The sequence below is a fragment of the Dermacentor albipictus genome, chromosome 2 (assembly GCF_038994185.2).
Source record: "Dermacentor albipictus isolate Rhodes 1998 colony chromosome 2, USDA_Dalb.pri_finalv2, whole genome shotgun sequence".
Lineage (NCBI taxonomy): Eukaryota > Metazoa > Arthropoda > Arachnida > Ixodida > Ixodidae > Dermacentor > Dermacentor albipictus.
The window spans coordinates 106,180,261-106,199,654 of NC_091822.1; the positions used below are offsets into that span (position 1 = coordinate 106,180,261).

Consider the following 19,394-nt stretch of genomic DNA (forward strand, 5'->3'; position numbering starts at 1 on the left):
ACATGCACCCGGGTGTTTTCGTGGGCTGATCCGGGAGCTGGTGCAGTCTAAAGATGTCTGGCACTAAGGCTAGTGGGTATGTACTGCTGGTTATTTGCACTGGGGTCACTCGGTATGTGCGATTGGGGCCACTAGGTGCGCGCAACTGAATGTGTGCTACAGGGGCCACTGCGTATGCGCTACTGAGTTATGTGCCACCCTTCAATTCTTCCCTTTGACGCCGACGTGTGTATGTTCCACTGCGCCTACTGGGTATGCGCCACTTGGTTCCTTGCAAAGGAGTGCAAACAAGCGCACACATAAGACCTAGACACCACAAGCACTACTAAAGCTGGTTTACTTTACCGAGGAACAGATACAGAGAAAAACAGCAAATCTGAAAGATAGGCGGTGAACAAAAGCATGTGGGGAAAAAAAATTGACAAATGTCGCGTGACGTCAAGGAGCGAGATTTCGCATTCTAAACGATATATCAGCGGACAACTCACACACAATCCGCAGTTCTAATAAATAGAAAATGATGCAGCACTTCGGGCAATTAGCCAAGCTATCTACTGTATTATGCGCCACTGGGTGTTTGCCGCTCTTTCAAGGACCTCTTTGCCACCAACTTGAGTTGGGGGTATCACAAAAACAGAAATGAGCGCCTGCGCAGTGACATGCACCTAATGCTAGGCATTGTGTGGATGTCAAGTGGAGTTGAGTCTGCTGGACCTCTTTTTGCGAGATGTAGCCGATGCGTAACTTTCGGGAGAACTTCTCTGTTGTGTTGCTTAGAGTGTTTACGGATAAAAATCAAACCCCACCAGAATGATTGGCATCAGGAAAAGAGTACTCACTCGAAGTGACCAATCGCGTTCAAGGCGAATGTGAGGACGAATGCCACGAAGATCACCACAGCAATCATTTCTGGCTTCCTGAAACAAAGGGAAAACGTAATGCATACTAATTCTATATAATGTAAGATTCGTTAAGGCCTCCTTTTAGGCTTAATTTTAATTTCAGAAAACTGCTTTAATTTAGTTGTAATCTATTTATTCTTTAAATAACTATTTTTAGTTATTTGGCTGTCAATAAGAAATTTCCCTATTTATGCGATACTATGGAATTTCATTTTTCTTATCCTGGTAGAATTTGGTGCGCGAAACGGTGAAAACGGCACAAATGACGAATATGCCGAAATAAATAGTTTTTTTTTTATGAATAGCCTCAGGCTGCCCCGTTCCAAAAGCAATAAAAGATGGTTGCTGCTGATCGCTATAGCACTGGCTACTCGCACCAGCCGGAGACCTCGGATTTATTTCCGTATAACTAAACTTCTTCCGTGGCCGTGTATTTTGAGCACTTTCGGCACGTTTACTACCTGGCTCTGTCAACTCTTCTTTGCTGAGGATCCCTTTCAGCGGCATTCTTAACCTTCCGTTGCACGCAGCCGAGATTTTAGACAGTCCATCGTAAGCTAAGTAAGGGAAAGTGGACCATTCGCAGACCCCGGCACCACCCTCTTCATCCGGTTATCAATTTTTAGTGCCCAGGCTCGACCCAATCAAAACGCTTTCCATTTGAGCGTGCTCCACGCCTCCTGGCAGCCAATTACAAACGATAAAACAGTGCAATGTAGGCAATACTGTTCACTTTGAAAGGAAGTAAGAGTCGCCTCCTATAAACTAGGAGAGCTGTTGGTTGGACTGTTCAGGCAACGCTGCGGTTCAACGCCCGAAGTTTGCCTCGGGGGTTGCGCAAGTTTGAGCCCGGAGGTTGGAATAAAAACATATTGGAATGATTTTACCTTATAGGGCCCTTAGTTGCGTTACTGAATAATTGTGGACGTAAAACTAGCGCGTACCATTTTAAGCGGAGATGTCATTTACGCAGACAAAAGACGATTGAAGGCGAAAGCCCATTTGAAGAAATGATTTACGGGCGACCAATTAAATGTTGAAAATGGCCAACGTTGTCTACGACCGCATTATGAGCAAGGAAAACTTAAAACAGCTTGTTTATCAAGTTTGCTTTGCAGTAAAGCAGACAGTGCAGGGAAGCAGAGATGAACAAGGTACGCGGTCATTTGCAAGGGAGCATATGCATATATCTTAACTTTTGTGAACTCTTTTTCCTTGCGATTGCCTGTACTATATATTTCAAGGGAATAAGAGTTGATGATGGCGGCCGGTGGTACCCCGCGTAATTAAAAAAGAAGGTAGAATAATTTTGAGTTGCGTACAATTTATGTCTACATGTGTTAGGCACAACTCGTGAAACTCGTTCAAGATGGTTTGAATGCCTTACGTGACAGCGCCCATGGCCTTGCGTTTCTTGAGGAAGATGTCTCTTATGGCGAGATTGTATTCTTGGTCCAGTTGTTTGTCACTGAGGGGACGAAAGCACATTAATGTGGATGTTGATCAAGTCATCTCCATGTCGCACACAGTGAGCGGCACATCAAGTGCTGGCGCAGCACGTCGATGGAAAAGAAGAAGAACTGGAAGGGCCTAGCTTAAGGATGTCAAACATGGTCCTCTCGAATTCCCTCAGCAATGGACAGTATGCATCACGACCAAGTGTATTGTCTTACACAATATTCTGTACACGTAAAAGAAACATAAGTTATAAGGCCTAATCTTCACAGAACGAACGATTTGTTAATGAACTATCGGTGACAACAAGGTAATTGTAAACTGCATGGTCACGACCTGTTTAAAATCAGTGCTGTGTATCTATAATAAAACTGAAATGTTGGTTGCGTGCAGTGCCGGCTAGAGGGATCGATGTTTTGTCTCTACGCCGCTGAAGATATGCAAGTTAGCAGGAGAAAGTCAAGATAACTGCCAATGCAATTAGGTGTAATTACGTCTGGCATTACCTTTCGAGAGCTTCGAGGTAGGAGCGGCACGAAGAACCGATAAGTCGAAATATGTAACCCTGCTTGAAATTGCAGATTTTATTCAACAAATTACTTGAAAATGTGTAGCTCGCTCTAGTTCGCGAAATGTATTCAGACTTGTTATCCGAAAATACCTGTGATCCAATCGTGGCTCTTGTTGGACATTCAAAGCGTCCAAATCCAACTGGAGGACGTCTTATTCTACTACTTTATGAATTCTATGAAGACTTTGAAATTGCGCTTAAGGTTGATTTTAAACATTCACACAAATTTGCATGAACGCAATATCCTAATCTGCATTTGCAGTGATCTATCGTGAGAAGAGGTATTCAGCAAGGTCTTCGCAAAGCATAACGTGCCAATGTAACACAATTAGAGCATGTTTAACCAGCGGAATAACTACGCAATTTCGTAATGTAATGAGATTAGCTTGAGCATATTTTAACTTTTTACGTGGGGAGAGTACTTGTAAAAAAAGTCTACCGCATGTAAATATTTTTGGCTTATTGGCGTCCAAACTTCGTCTGTCCTTGGAAATAGCAGTTTGACGTACACTGTCGCACAAACGAATGCATTCCAGTCATCGAATCTCCACGTAGCGCATAGAGTAGAGAGTTCGTCTTGGTCCGTGGCTACAACTGATAAAGATATCACCAGCTTTAGTAGGCGTAAGGTAGCACTCATGGTTTGCCAAAGAAGTCTAATACAAAAGGCGATGATAGACGTTTCGTCGAGCAACTTTTTTATTCTCTAGCTATCTCTAAAAACATATTGTAACAATTTGACAACTTTCAGTTCTAATGAGTAAGCTTTTCATAAGGATTATTTGGGTACATGAATCCGCTGGTTAATACGTTTATGTGTGAATGTGTATTTTTTGACCAGCCGGGCCGCTCATTTCGCTTGTTTTTAATGTGCCATGAACTTGCCAGTGTACTTACATCTGCCGGAGATAAAGGCGGTAAATGTAGGCCCAGAAGATGACAACGGTGACCGCGGACATGGGAAACATGAAGAACAGGAACACCATGGTCGTCATGGGGCTCTCTTTATCCCGGCTGCATAGTTCGAAATTTTTATTTCAAAGTGAATCGGACTAGGGTCTTTCTCAGGGTTAGTGTATAATTCAACACATAACCACCCGTCAAAAAGTTGTTCTTGTTTAAGCCAATAAGGGAACACTTCGATGTTGAGGTTCAGAACACCAAAATTAGGACTGTATTGGTGCTAGAGATGACACCTGTTATTTAACTATTTTGTAGGCTTGTTGGCAGCAATTCGAAGCAATGGAGTTGGCTAGGTCTCATGAAATTTTCTGTCACGACAAATGTTGGGATAACTTGATCCGTTAAATTTTCACACATTTGTGAAAAGAACTCAGACTCAAAGTCAAACATGCCTGTTTCATGAATTACAATTATGACTGTTATCTCCGCCATGACCTCCAACGAGCGTTAATGATCTACAACATGAAAAACAGCATACGTCAGCACAATAATGACAAGTGAATAAATGACATCCCACATGTGAGGCAAGCGCTATCTGTGAAATGATAACTGCGCCTAGGTTCAGGAAAAATTTTGCCGTATAATTTAGGCACTCCAGGTTTAAGGTCGGCTCTGACCAATTTCACAACACAGTGCATATTGAAATGCAATGTGGCGATGCCGTTTAATGAGCCCCTCCCCTGGCGTCACCAGAAATTTCAGTTATGAACTCTATATGATAAAGTGTCGTATTGATACAGTTCTAAGGGGCTCTAATCTCTGAAGCCTGCTTCGATTAGCACGGCTTCTATCGTTCTAGTTACTATAGATCGACCTATAAGATCGAAAGGCCCCAAGTAATTTTTTTTATTTCTGCATTTCATACAAAAAAAGAACGCAGCCGGGAGAGAACGTTCGTCATGCAAATGCTTGACGAATTCCGTGTTCCCTGACAAGTCAACGTTGGGGGGCAGTGAATTAAGTTAGCATTTGTGAGCGTAACATATGTTAAACTATGAAACACGAAATTCGTACGAATTGTCACAAAAATGTCAATTCATAGGAAAAGCAATGTTTGTAACTATCTTGTTGCAGCAGAAGTCCACAAAATTTAAACAATGCACAAATTACGACTTGAAGGAATTAAGGTACACATCTAAGCGGTGATTATAGGATTTATGGAAATTTAAAAAAATCACGTATTGCAGACAACATAACTCTAGTCCTGGAGAAGGATTGTTCAAAGAGGCGCACCTTCCTTGCACGGAAAACCAAAATGCATATTCAAATAATTAGGAAACGTTTGCTAATTCACTTCTTAATTAATTATCTTACGGCATATATTGCAATATACGAATAGTAGAGGGTGAATGATCGTCAGGCGTATACGCTTGGAATGATTTCCCAGAATGACACCAGGCTGGAGATATGCGCCATCAAACACTCTCTAACAATGCATGGTTGGTCCACGTACTTTTTTACAGAAGGCTCTTTTATGCATTGAATCAAAGCACGAAAGTAACTGGAACGCCCGTGTATTTCGTCCCACACTTCGAGTCGAAACTGCTGTCATCCTAGACATTCATTCCAAGTGGATGCATCTTGCAAACTCACCGGCTGCAAATGAGTAAACTGGAATATGTGTGGTAAAGTAATTAATTATAAAGTTAATCAGCCAGTTTTCGTTAATTAGTTGAATATGTGTTTCGATTTCTCGTGCTAGTAATGTAGGGTTTTCCGAATAGTCAAGCTCAACAACATGAATGATGTAATCTCCCAAAGGCGATTTCTAAAAATTCCGAAATATTTACAAATGATCACCTTGTATACAACACGCAGTTTGACAACTACCTCACTGTCGCACTAGAACACGTTGTACAAAACTGATACAAAACTTTACCCAGGTCCCATAAATTGCGAGAGTAGACCTTACTCAAAGTATTTTTGCGGTGTTTTACCTGGCTATAAAGAATGGTCTGGGTTTCCGCAACGTGTTACAGGATGGCGCAATATGTCCTTTCAATGCGAGCGATTGTGTGTCTGATTCGCCAGCCGTGCGGTCGACAATGAAGCACAGTCACGATCATGAGGATGACTTGACGACGACAGCTATTACGATGCAGGAAGAGTCAGTTATTATACTCAGGGGATGAAACGTCACAACGCGTTCCGTTACCACCTAAGCCGGTGCCGAAGGCTGTACCGTGGCCTCCGCGATCAGCTCGCGCCGCCGGAGCTGATCGCGGAGGCCACGGCTGTACGATAAAGCGTATGAAAGCACCCGCTCCGAAGATGCAAGAAGGGGAGAGACAGGCGCGTTCTCACGCAAGCAAAGGAAATCCTTGCTATGCGAAATAGATGCACGCGCCAACCACCAATGTGCTGGTTGTGGGGCAATGACGTTATTTTGTCTCGTCGTTTTGCCGAATAGCTTTGAAGCCTTCAACTTGGCGCAGGAAGCCGTCCAAGACACCGATTTTCGCACAAATCACTCGGTAAACGAACATATTTGCATTTTCATGTCCACATATGAGCCGCACCAACTTTGCCTATATACACTGCTCCTTCCCCTCTCATATTTGGACCCGCTAAGGCTTTTCCATTTATCTACGCGGACTTTCTTAGTTGGACGCCTTTTAGCGGAACTGGTTGACATAGTCGATTCGCACTAAGAGCTTTCGCTCTGAAAGAATGTAAGAGAGATACAATGCCCGCGCGATTCGAATGCGTACCTTCTGAACTCGTCGTCGAGAATGCGCGTGGTGCGGCCTGTGATGTAGCTGCACTCGCTGGCCACGATGCTGGTGTAGACGACGCCAACAATCAGCGCCTTGTGCAGTGCGGTGAACGCACTGCAGTTGCAACCAGGAGTCATATACGCATCTCCGAGCACATTCAACGACAAAGCAGCAAGAACGTGGGCGGTACGCGTGCTGTGTACCTTCGTACGCACTCTGCCTTCTTGAATTGAATTGAATTTTTATTCTCCTTGAATAAATACACAAGGAAGGAGTAGCCACAAAAAGCTACTGAGATTAGTAGCTTGACGAGGTGGCTGCCCCTTTACACAGCAGCAGCAGCAGTAGTTATGAAACGATTTTCATACAGATGTACGGACAACGATTGCACAACGGAACATAAGCATTTTGCAAAATACAAAAGAAGGCTCCACATTTATGAGCAAAAAGATATGAAACTAGATAAATAAATGCACCATAATTCAAAGGAACTGATCTCTCATTGTTTTTTTAGACAACTGTGACACATCTACAGATTTGTTGGCAAGATTATTGAGCAGAGCTGGAAGAGTAAATGCGATTGATTGTTTCGCATAGTTGTTTTGGGGAGTAAGTATGTGCCAAATATTGTGGTGACGCGTAGTGTACACGGCAATATTTTCTCTTAACTCTGAAATCTCGCTGATAACCATTTTGACTGATAACCACCGGCATCGCAACAACTGTACATGCTCAAAACAACGTGCTGGCGTCTCCTCCTTTGGTAGTTGATGATGATGATATGTGGGGTTTTATGGCGCAAGGGCCACTCATGGCCAAAGAGCGCCAAGCAATGTTTTAATGGAGTCAGTGGTGCAAGTAATGATCAATGGCGTCGTGGTTGGCTATAACAACTTTGGTAGTTGTTCGTTGTCCCGCGTTGCTACATTTTCGGGAAATCCGCTCGCGACGATACGCTGACACTAAGCAGGATGGATGGATGCTATGAAGCGTCCTCTTTGAAACGTAGCGGTGCCTCGCGCCGCCAAGCTTTGTTTCTTATTTTGCCGAATGTCTCGCCTGTGTATTTTTTTGACAGACGAAAAAGTCCGAGCATCAAGCTTTCTCAGCCGTTGTTGTGAACTTCGATTTTGTACGCCTCCGTTGTTGGTGGTCTCCCAACTTTTCTGCCACCAAAACTCTCGCCATCCTTTACTAGTCTCGGTTGCGGACGTGTTTAGTTTCCCCTGTTTTCCCTGACACCAAGGGCTTTAAGGAGGCCAGCGCAGCCTAAACCGACAGTTGTATAGATGTTTTAACATTCTAATAAAACATGTTCCATCGTTTCCCTAGCTTTATCACCCCAAGCACATGCTTCTTCCTTGGCCTACCTCACTTAAAAAGATGGGTGGATGGATGGATGCATGGATGGATGGATGTTATGAGCGTCCCGTTTGGAACAGGGCGGTGGGTTGCTCTACCAATCTCTTGTGTTTTTATTGCTTAATGTCCTATCTATGTTAAAAAAGAAAAAAAAAAGGAACACGATGAATTCCCATAACCAATGTTTCTGAACCCCTATTGTAAACTTTATTTTTGCACGCCTCCGTTGTTTGTCGTTTCCCCACTTTTCGTCCACCAATCTTCCAACAGCATCATACTAGTCTATACTGCGGACATGTTTACTTTCCCCTTTGCTCTCATAGAACTCAAGGGCTTCAGGGAGGCCAGTGGTTCCTAAATCGACCGCTGGGCAGATATCTTCACATTCTAATTCCATCGTTTTGCTAGCTTTACCGCAGCAAGCACATGCTTCTTCTCCTGGTCTTGCTTCGAAAAGTAATGAGCTCCCCTTGGAGTTATCATAAATTGTTTCTTTCCCGATTTTGTTTTTTTGTATTGAATAGTTACTGTTGGCAGGTTTCAGGCAAAAGCCATGAAAGCACCCTTCATGGAGGAGTGCGTCAGCTCTCAAAGATCACGTTCAATATGTGACAAGCTGTTATTCCCTGACGAAGGAGCTGCTTGATTTGTAAGTACTATTCGTGCATGTATGGGTGCGGAAACATGGTGAGAAGTATTTATTGAAGTGCCCTAGATTGGTCACGAGGAATGCTACAATGCTTACAATAATATTTTTTTCCCTTAAATATACAGAGCCTAGTGGAGCTGTACAATAGTAATGCCTTCAGGGCAAGTTCAAAGCCGGATTATTTACGGCAGATGTTGCCCCATGTGAAGGAAGTCAGAGCTGTTATTATTACGCCTGTTCACAACAACGATTTGGGCATCACAGGGTTTTAACTCATGCAATCAGCTTCATATATGGTAACATGAGCAGGGGTCGTATACGTGTACATTTCAAAATAACTCACCTTTTTGCCGAAATGGCCTTGCTCGGCTTTCCAGGCTCGATGTCTGCAAATTCGATAGAGTAAGAAATCATCGTAAAAGTTGCTTTGTTTCAATCTAAGACCTTCATTTTGTTTGAGAAAGAAGTAGTTGACACCCTTTGCACTCTGAAATATATCGCTGCGTCTACCGGATAAAAGAAGTGGTGGCTCAATTAGTTGTCTGGATCTTCTGTAAAGCTTTAATTGTGTGACGTTCCACGCAATATACGCTATAGAACAGGCACGTATACAGGGGGGAGAACCAAAACTAAGTGCCCCCCCCCCTACCCGGGCCACCACTCCTCACACACATTGCTAAAGCATCGCCAGGTCAATATTGAGATTTTAAACCTATTCGGCGGTCAACATTTTGCTGCCTTTTTCACTCCTTTTGGACGGCGGTAGTCATTGGCATCTCCTGGGGTGTGAAGGCCAGTTTTGACATCGATTCGGTGCCCGCGCGATTAACTCGACATACGTTCAGTTGTCACCATCTAATACAACGGTCACGCGCATCGCTACTGATTCGTTAGTTCAACCTTTGTTTAGACTGATCCAGGGATAAGGAAAGGGATTCGGTTTCTAGTCAGCTTGCCTGTATGCTCGTGGAGCGAGTTGCGGCCGGAGACAACGCCATTTGTGTTTAACTTTTCCTTTTGCTTCACGATTTCCTCGAGTGGCGGCTCGCCGCGACGCTGACATATCGTTGGAACCATATACCCGTGGTATTGGTTAGATTGGGGGGAAAATGAAATCATGCGAAACAGCGTCCGTGATCAAACCCTGCAATAATCGTTAAACCCATATAGAACATGAAGTCGAGGGTTAGATGGAAGCTCGTTTGGTCGGGACGAAGCATGAAGCAATAAAACGACGGACACCGACCAAAAGTGCTGAAACGGAATAAATCTAAAAGACGTTTCGGCTTCCCTACGGAAGCCTTGTTCACAGTGGGTTGAAGGAAAGTTCACGGAACCGTATGTATACTTCAGAACGTGACGTAAGCAGCGCGTGTATGATGGGGGAGGGTTCCTTAATTTCGATTGAGTGCGTAACATGTATTCTGTATCTCCAGTGATTCCAGATACAGCCGTAATTTCAGGTTCCTTTCTTGGCCGATAACTCTCGAGCGATTCTAGTCAATCTTGTGGCCCGTTGCATCCATGTGCTCGGCAAGGGCATTCGAAACTGTTCGTTCTGAAGTATACATAAGCTTCCGTGAACTTTCCTTCAACCCATTGTGAACAAGGCTTCCGTAGGGAAGCCGAAACGTCTTTTATATTTATTCCTTTTTAGTACTTCTTTTGGTTGGTGTCCGTTGTTATATTGCTCCATAGGAATATGAATGTCACCTGTTACCTCGTCTGGTTTTTCCGTAATTGTACAGCACTTTTCATGCAAAATTGGCAGCCGGAAACAAGAGTCACAAGGAATTGAGAAACTAAGCGATCTACTGAGGGAGAGAGCCGAGACAACAGCTAAACAGGAAGGAAAAACGAAAATTAACAAATTTAACCGTTGCTTGTCGAAATATTTATGGTTCAACATATATTTATTTAAAAAGAAGTAAATAAAACGCCGTCGGAAATGGAGAATGATTCCGTTTGTTTTGAATGACGCTTCTGCAGTTATCAGTCTAACCGCCTGACGTAGCCACTTCTTAGCTATGCTGATGTGGGTGTTTGTCTAACCTTCCCCGGTGGGTGCAGTACGTCTAGAACAGTAGCGTCCTGCGCTCTATGCGGTTGTACGGCACTGGCAGCCACGCATCGTTACGCAACTTCCCAAATAAAAACACGAGGTGGTTTTGGCACTTAACTTGGTGGAGAAGTAAACGATGCACCTAAAAGACCTGTGATTGTTCCGAAAATATATATTTGTCCGTATATCTTCCAAAGTTAATAAATAGCGCTCCTAGAAATATTTATTTTACACTTTCGCTTGTCTACTTGTTCTTGGCACTGTTCCTCCAGCTCGAGTCCATTTGATGTGGTTCCTTGTTTGTCAAGCAAAGGAGAGATCTATCTCACAGGCGCATACCTGCGGGGTACACCTTATTTAATTTCTCTTCTGCGGGTTTACGCGTTGTTATGCCGAACGGTGGGCATTATTCACATTTACACTAGTAAATGAACCCTCCCCCCCCCCTCCCCGAGCCTCATTTGCACTGAAATGTTACCTTGGGTTGCTCCCCCCCCACCCCCCTCTAAAGGAAGTCCTGGGTACGTGCCTGCTATAGTACGTATTCGTGGATGTTCCAACATGGTCACGAACGTTTAGATAGGTCTTTCAAAATTAGCCCAGATCTGTTACGATGCCCACAAAGGTCGCATGCATACTTCCCACGAATGTAACTTGGTAGCATCACTGAAGTGACACATCTTTAATAGCGCAAGACCCCTCAAGGACTTCTCAAGTACCCCTCAAGGCTGTGAACAGGAATCACGCTTTCTTGTCCGGGTCAGCGGTTCTCCAGCTACCAGTTGCCAGCGGGACAGACAGTTGCCTAAAGCACTGAATCAGTTCGCATTTAATTTAGGAACGTTGTTTGTATTTCTTTCGTGTATTTCAGCAATGAAAGGCGACTTCACGTTTTCAACTCCGCCCAGGTCACTGCTAAAATTGAGACAAACTAATAACAGCTTTGACGCAATAGTTCTGCGGAAACTGACAAGGTGGAGAGAAGTAATTAATAGAGGAAAATTGAAACATCCACCCAAACGTAGTTAAGTGCTACAAAGGAAACCCATACGGGTTCCTCAAAAGAAAAGCTTCGCAGTTGAAGAAAAATTCTATTGTAGTAATGTCCCGCAGCAGGACGAATTTTCCTTCAACTGCGAAGCTTTACTTTCGTGGAACCCGTACGAGTTTCTTTTGTAGCACTTAGCTACGTTTGGGTGGATGTCTCATTTTGTCTTTATTAATGAAAGCTTTATAACTGTTCTCAGTGAGCCAAACCTATTGCATGCTGTAAAGAGAGGTTTTGTCAAAATGGAAGCGCGATAGTAAGTTGGAGCCTGGCGCTTTCTGTTCGTTATGCTGGCGCTTGCTGCTTCTCCCTTTATTCATTTCGAAAAACGTCGCGAACTTCAGCTGACAATGGCGGAGTGGCGAGTCGGCGCTCTCTCGGCCGTGTCTTCTTTCTTCCGCTAACCTTTCGAGACACAGACATTAACAATTGTGCCCCACCCAGCCCATCATCGTGCTCTGCTAAACATGATCTGCAGATGAATCTGTAGCAGATATCCCACAGTGTTTGCGATACGCGGTTCGGGAAACATAAATGCCCCGACGAAGCGGGCGCCACGCACCGGCCAAATGCACGTCGATCTCCGAGACGATGCCACCACGAACGCGCGATTTAGAGCCGAACGGCTTGAAAACCGTTTTTAGTGGTGACGTGGGCAGCGAGGTGTCGCTGAGGAGCACCGCCGAGGGTCTCGGAGTCACCCGCGACTTCCCGCTGAACGGCGACGGAGCGTTCATGGGCACGATCAGGGGCGCGCCCGTAGGCGGGGAGGTCATGGGCGTGGCCTGTTGCACGGACGATGGCATCGGCGCCGATGGTGTCGATTGTTGGTGCTCGGGGTCTGCTGCACCCACTGTGTGAATGCAGTGTAACAAGGACACGCAGATGAAATAACTCTACACCGGACTCTTGGCTAATGTAATGTAATCACAACAAGATAATTATTTATTAAGAGGTTCGTCAAACAAGTCACGGGTCAGCTGACACTATATGACCGGCAAGGGACCATATGGTCTCCTGCCAGAAAATAACGCGACACTACTGCCTAGACTGGGCCCCCTACCGACCATCGCATACAGCCCTCTGCAAAAACCAGAAGTAGATTGGAATAAACTCCAAATAAATACCTATCCAAAGCTCATAGACTTTTCCCATTACTATCTCGAACCATGCTCCAACAAATGTGCTCACTGTGAGAAGAAAGCTGATCTTTTTCCATATGTTATGAGCTTGCGCTAAGGATACTTCCTCGGGGATTCCAATATCTAATCCTGAGTGACGGGAAGCCGCGTTGCTCAGCTCCGACCCAGACCTCCAGGTTTGCGTCATCCAGAGGGCTGAGGCGGCCGCCAGGGCCCAAGGGATCCTGGCTGCCTAGCGTGGCCAACCGCAACCTTCGGCTTCTTCTAGAACGAAGTTTTCACTCACTCACTAACGCATTCGTAAAGTACTTCTGCACCGAGAGTTCGCCACCCGACCTCTCGAAGTCAGCCCGGGATCGTTGGAATTGCACGCATACACTCTTAGAACAGTTTACAGCATTTCAAGGACATTTCTTCCTGCAACGATACTGGGCATCTGCCTTGCGTGCAATTTCTTTTTTTAACGCCACACACACGGTATTTCGAGGTCATGAACAGCGTGTGCGTTATCCGCGTGACATGACAGCCTTGAAAGGAAAGTAGCAAGTGGTGAGCTTTCAGAAAGAAAAAAAAAAGAACCCGACGATTACGATACTCCTTAACGCGAAATTTAAGCGCAACTCTATACGTATTTTCATTACGCGATATATTCTGGCAAATAGTTTGAGAGGGACATGTATCGGAGTCGGCGATCGTTGAAAATCTGATCTGCGGGTCAAGCGCGCCGAATTTCATACATGACTCGTCGAACGTTCTATTGTAATCGACGGTGCCGCGTGTCTTCCAGAAAGTGCTACGCTATTCGTGTCGCGCATGCAATCAGAATAATGAACAATGCAAAACATGACAATAGAAACAAGTGGGGACGAGACCAAACCTAGCAAACGAAACAAGCGGGATCGAGATCTGACGCGACCAGACGACAGCAGAAAACGAGCGGTGGTGTCTGAGACCAGACACTAGACAGCTTTAGTTACACGTACGTAGAGGCTTTGCGTACGTAGAGCTTCTACGTGTCAGCAGTGCGCATGCGCAAAACGTAGCGGCCACGCGCTGGTCTCACGGACGTGCGTGCGATTCATTTCTTTGCGCGTGTTTCTTGCGCACGTAGACAGCTTCGCGCGCCAGTTCCGCAAGATCACGAACAAGCGATAGCGGGCCGCGCGTGCGCAGACGGCTCGCATCGAAACACGGTGGCAGGATTGAATTGGCTAGCGCCGTGTTCACATTTCCCGATAGATGGAGTTACGGGTCCCTTTTGGCGTGCGTCGCGTACGTGTAGCTAAAAGCGTTTCAGATGGCGTGCACGTAAGGTACGTAGGCTTTTCACGTTTGCGTACGTGAAGCCTCTACGTACGTGTAACTAAAACTGTCTACTAGTACGCATCGAGTTGTCGGGCGGTCCACGTGACAGCAGTTCCCCGCGCGCACGTCACTGAAGGGGCCGCTCTCATCGGTCTCTCCGTTCCCGGCTTGCGTATTTCATCTCCCGCTCCGCGTTCGCTCTTTCATCTTTCGCTCTGGTTGTTGACTCAGTTACAGCGCCGACGCCGATGCTCGCCGCAGGAACGGGCGCCCAAGAGCTGCGCATCATAAGAAACGCTAGCAAGGCAGATGAGGGTTAACGCTGCGGGACAGAGATACACTCCAAACAGTGCAAACTGTTCAGTTCTACAGCGTTCAGCCTTTACCAACCAGCTAGGTTGAACACAGTTTCGCGAAGGTCAATACACGACAGTTATTCTCAGCAAATGCGCAAACGATTATAATCTCTACTTCACGCTTTAGGCCAAACTCCTTGCAATTTTTTTTTTTAATTTTTTGTGTGAACGCGCAGGAAGCCCTGGAGCCGAGACGTCGCGACTTTACGCACAACAGTATCCATGGACCGTGAATCAACGTGAAATTTTCGTTTATCACTTCTTCGCAATAAAAAAAAGACATATTCTGTTTCCGACGCACCGCTGGTAGGTGCACCGGCAGTAGGGGCAGCGCTAGTAGAGGCACCCTCAGTATGCACGACGCTTGTAAGCCAAGCGCTTGGAGGTGCATCGCTTGGATGGGCACTGCTGGCAGGCCCACCGCTGGTAGCCGTACTACTCGTAGTCGTACTGCTGCTCGTGTGTGCACCGCTTGTAGGGGCGCCGTCCATCGACGCACCCCTCGTGGGCGAAGCGCTTGTGGGCCCACTGCCAGTGGGTGCCCCGCTTCTAGGCGACGCGGTACTGCCAGCGTCTCGTATCGTCACCGCCGTTGGAGGAGGGGCACTCGCCATCCCGGGCAGGATTGTCAGAGGGGCTATCAGGGAGTGTTCGAGCAGCGAGGTTGCCGAGTTCTCTGCGTCAGCGTCGGCAGCGCATTCGTTATCTTGGACGTGTTTTTGTAGAGAAATGAGTACAACGTGAGTTTGGTCATCCTTGCACAAAGAGGAGGAAGCTCAAGCACATGTATAAATAGTAGTAAGCATATTTATCAGCATTTCTGGGACAACCTACACGGACGCATAAATGTGTTTTTTTTTTGCTTAAGCTATCACTTGAGAAACAAGCCATGGTACCTAGCGGGACTACCTAGACATGTGAGACGCCTTTCAATTTGTTTAAACCATGTGTTCTACGGCTGGCTTAATCTTCAATATTTGCTTTTATTTCAGGCTATAAGTCGGCACCACTGTGACATTATAAACTTGCCTTTCCCAAATAAGAAGCGGGTAATGTAACGCTTGCCTCATGATTGATGTTAATTGCTTATCAATTTTTATATGCAGGATTGCTGACGTAAAGAAATAGTAAGGCAGCCATATGAAGTAAAGGGCAAACGCGAGTAACTCATATTACAGCAGAAGCTATAAGGAAGAAATGAAGATGTACAAGCCAGGTTAGGCCTATAATAGATAACCCGTGGTCCATCATGTATAGCAAGAGAAAGGGTACCAAGACAGGATAATACAATCGATGAAGGCGAGTGATTAATTAGATGTGATCCTATCAGAACAGTTGCCTACATAGCATGAAGGCTGCCCACGCAAAAAACAAAAAAGCAAAAAAAGAAACGATGTTGGAAATTGCTGTAAAATGCCTTGGCCATACCATGAACGCAAATAGCATGAATATGACTTAGTGTCGCTCTCGTCTTGTTGCTTATCAATTTTTATATGCAGAATTGCTGACGTAACAACGTTTTTACGTTGTTACTTATTTCACACGTGATGCAAGTAGTCCTGTTGCATCAACAACGACTTTCATTAATTTCTAACCCGCCCTGTACTGTAATGAGTACATGACTTTTGCTCTAAACATTCACAGAAAACCTAATAACTTTGATTGCAACATGCGCAAATGCAAATGAATCAACCGTTCATTCTAAGTTAGAAATAGCAATCTTGGTCATTTGAAAAGAAAATTACACTCGACCCATTGTTCGCCAAGCATCATTCGCCATAGGGCCTCATCCTCACTTTTAACAGCCCAGAGCAGCATCTCACTTTTGGTGCCGTCCGGTAAAATTAGGGCACCGCTTTTCTTAGAAGCCTTGGAGACCACGACAACCAAGCGAATTTGCGTAACGGGCTCAATATCTCACAGCGGCAGCCTACTTGCGAATTGTATTGCAATGTTTAACACCAATCATAACTTGGCACTTCTGCTTTTTCCGTTTCATACTCGGTTTCGATGTCTCTCTTTGGGCTAATTATTGCGAGGAAAAAAAGTGTGCGTTATAGTTGAGCAAATACGCCTGTTTCTGCTGATGCCTTTTATTAGTTCGTTTTCCGATGGCGTATATATTGTACAAGTTTGCAAATATTTGAAACCTTAGAATAACAAATAGGACATTGCCCTATTCACCTCGGTCTTAGAATCGAAGTGCCACTATTTGTAATTACAAATATTTGTCGAATAGTTTTTGAATCTATCAACGCCAACTGTGCGCGATCGAGCATTCAAACTGGAGCCAATTAAAGTGTGATAAATATTTCATCCCAGCAGCCATAGACAAGAGAAAACCTCGAGAGAAGTTGTAAGTCGTGGAGCACGCTACCTCACTAAAGAAGCCAGACTTTTCCGGCTAAACCACTACCATTTGCAGCTACCAATGAGTATGCGAGTTAACTGGTTGTCTGTACCTAACGCTCAATTTGTGGTTTTAATAAACGACGCTTCATACTGCGCAATATAAGTTTGTAACGTTGGTAGTATTCTCAGACGCGGCGATAATTTCGCACAACGTAGAAAGTTACCCTCCGTTATTAGAAACGCACTCAGAAAGCACTGAATACACCATTCTGTTTGCTTCTGTCACTATTCGATTAGTGTTTCATTCAATCTCTGAACATAGTATTCGCACATCCCTCGTGATATTGCGCACCCTCATATGACCGACAGCGTTCGAGCTATTCGCACGCAACCTATAGAGTCGTACGTTTACGTTGCCGGTTGCACCAGTAAGTAAAGGATTACAACAGAGACACACGTCTGGCACAGCGGCGTTAGACCACAAGTGCTCAATCCTCTCACCTCGGTGCTTGGGTCTGAGCTTTTTGAAAATGGAGCGCCTGATTTCCGGCTGCGACAGGGACATGTTCCTGGGCTGTGAGGGGCCGACGCCCGGCATCCGTGCGCCCAACGAATACTGACGCGAGGCTTGTCTCTGAGAGCGCACGTGCTGGCATTCGACCACGTGGTCCTGCGGCGATGTGGGAAGCCGAAGCGCAAGAACTGTAGGTGAGGCAGTATTTCATCAGAGAGTTCTCTAGAAAAAAATTACTGCGCTTTATCTCACAAGCCATTTGCAGCACTGTAGAAGCTGCGGAGCTTCATAGCCCATAGGAAGGTTGAGTGCCCGTCGAGATGTGGTCATACGCGGCGCGTGGTCTGCTCACCGCCAAATCGTTTCGCGGTAGACGACGCGCATGCGCAAATGTCCTAGCATGGCACGTGTCGTTGCAACGTATCATGTGCCAAACAAAACTAAAACTCTCTAATCCCGCCAGTAAACCGAGAGTTACCCCCGTAACTATATCCCGCTGGGCAAGGATATTGCCGGTGTACGCTTCGTACCTCCGGCAGTGCTGCTAGTGACTTTGAGACAGAGTATAGAGGGTGCTGCGTATCATTTATTCGAATAGTTCATCGATTTGTGTAATCTAGTGGCTTGGAACTTTGTGTTGTTATTCATTACGCTTCGTTTTTCTAAATTATTAAGTGCTCTTACTTTTCTAAACGTGGCAAGGCATGCAGTACGTCTCTTCGCAGATTCAAAGTTACTGCCTATAGCTGTATTTCCTATAGAGTGACGTCATGAAAAAGCTTTCATTTTTTGTTAATGTCTAAAGTATTCATTTCAGGCGGTTTCACAAATAAAACTTAGTTGAAGTCAGCGTCCGTGTTGTGCCCTTGCTTTGGTCCTCGTCTCTTGCGCTTTGCAGTCATGTTGATATTGAATGACCAACTCGAGCAAGCCTCAATACAGCACAACAGCTCGATTTTATTAAGTCAGCTTACGTTTACTTTAGTTCATACTTACACTACAGCTAAGAGCCTTGCACACTTCGTGTAATATTATAACACGCGGCTATCGCATTCGTCGCTTCGTCCCTATGGCGAAACTAGGAGCTCTCATTAACGATGTCAATACATTTCGGATGCATCGGCTGAACCTTGCCTTTGCAATTTTATAGAGCCCTGCTTCGTATTTCAGGTGCAGTAAACACAAGCTGTTCGAACAAAAATTGACCTCTAAGATGTATTTACGCCTTATTGAACCCCACGCGGAAGCCTCAATCGTAGCTGGTAAAAAATGGCTGTCTTCTTGACTTATCTCAAGAAGTTATCAAGATACTGTAAAGATCTTAAAGATCCTGTAAAGCCGTAGGTATAGTCAAACAGCGACACAATTTCAACTTGACCACGTTGACCACTTCTTTGATTTCTTTGATCGCTGTTCAATCAAACAAAACTTAGGTAGTGAATTTTTTTTCTAAACATCACTTGGCGGTTTGATAGCCGCATTCCGATTTTTCCAGTCAGCTTATACAATAAAGATATCTGTCAAGTACAATCACGATGCGCAGCGCTACAAGATGCCACTACAAGCGATAGTGTTCGCGTTTGGCGCAATTTAGTATATGTTCTGCGTAGTGCCGAGACTGTTTGTATAGTGACCTCTATGTTGTGCATGATACGGTTGATGAAGGCGGCCAGCACGAGCGTGACGAACGCGCCCGGCAGGAACAACGAGGCAGCGAAGGCGACCGCCATGAGTCCCGCAAACAGGGGCTTGACAGGCGCGCCTCGCCAACTGAGCACCCATAGCGAGAGGCGCGTCCACAGAGGCGTCAGGTCCACGGCGACGTACAGCAGCAGCAGGCCCACCATGCTCACATTATCCATCTGTTGTGGCGTGAAGCGAAAAAAAAAATTGAAACTGCCTCTGTTTATCCGTGGGATCGCAGTGAGACGTTCAAGTACAAAAGTAAAAAAAAAAGGCTACAAACGGAAAGTGCATTCCTGTAGATGCGCACACG

At 45.3% G+C, this 19,394-nt stretch overlaps 1 protein-coding gene across 2 annotated transcripts in view; it reads right to left on the minus strand.

Moving 5' to 3' along the window:
• Positions 1-19,394, minus strand: part of LOC135914878 (uncharacterized) — a 40,474-nt gene that overhangs the window by 13,547 nt on the left and 7,533 nt on the right. For both annotated transcript variants that reach the window (XM_065447796.2, XM_065447797.2), the window contains exons 4-12: positions 19,033-19,260; positions 17,386-17,554; positions 14,834-15,208; positions 12,292-12,582; positions 8,963-9,005; positions 6,603-6,722; positions 3,826-3,942; positions 2,290-2,370; positions 840-917 (exon numbers count right to left, since the gene is read on the minus strand). In XM_065447796.2, coding sequence (XP_065303868.1) covers positions 840-917; positions 2,290-2,370; positions 3,826-3,942; positions 6,603-6,722; positions 8,963-9,005; positions 12,292-12,582; positions 14,834-15,208; positions 17,386-17,554; positions 19,033-19,260 — 1,502 coding nt within the window. The remainder of the gene's footprint in view (positions 1-839; positions 918-2,289; positions 2,371-3,825; positions 3,943-6,602; positions 6,723-8,962; positions 9,006-12,291; positions 12,583-14,833; positions 15,209-17,385; positions 17,555-19,032; positions 19,261-19,394) is intronic.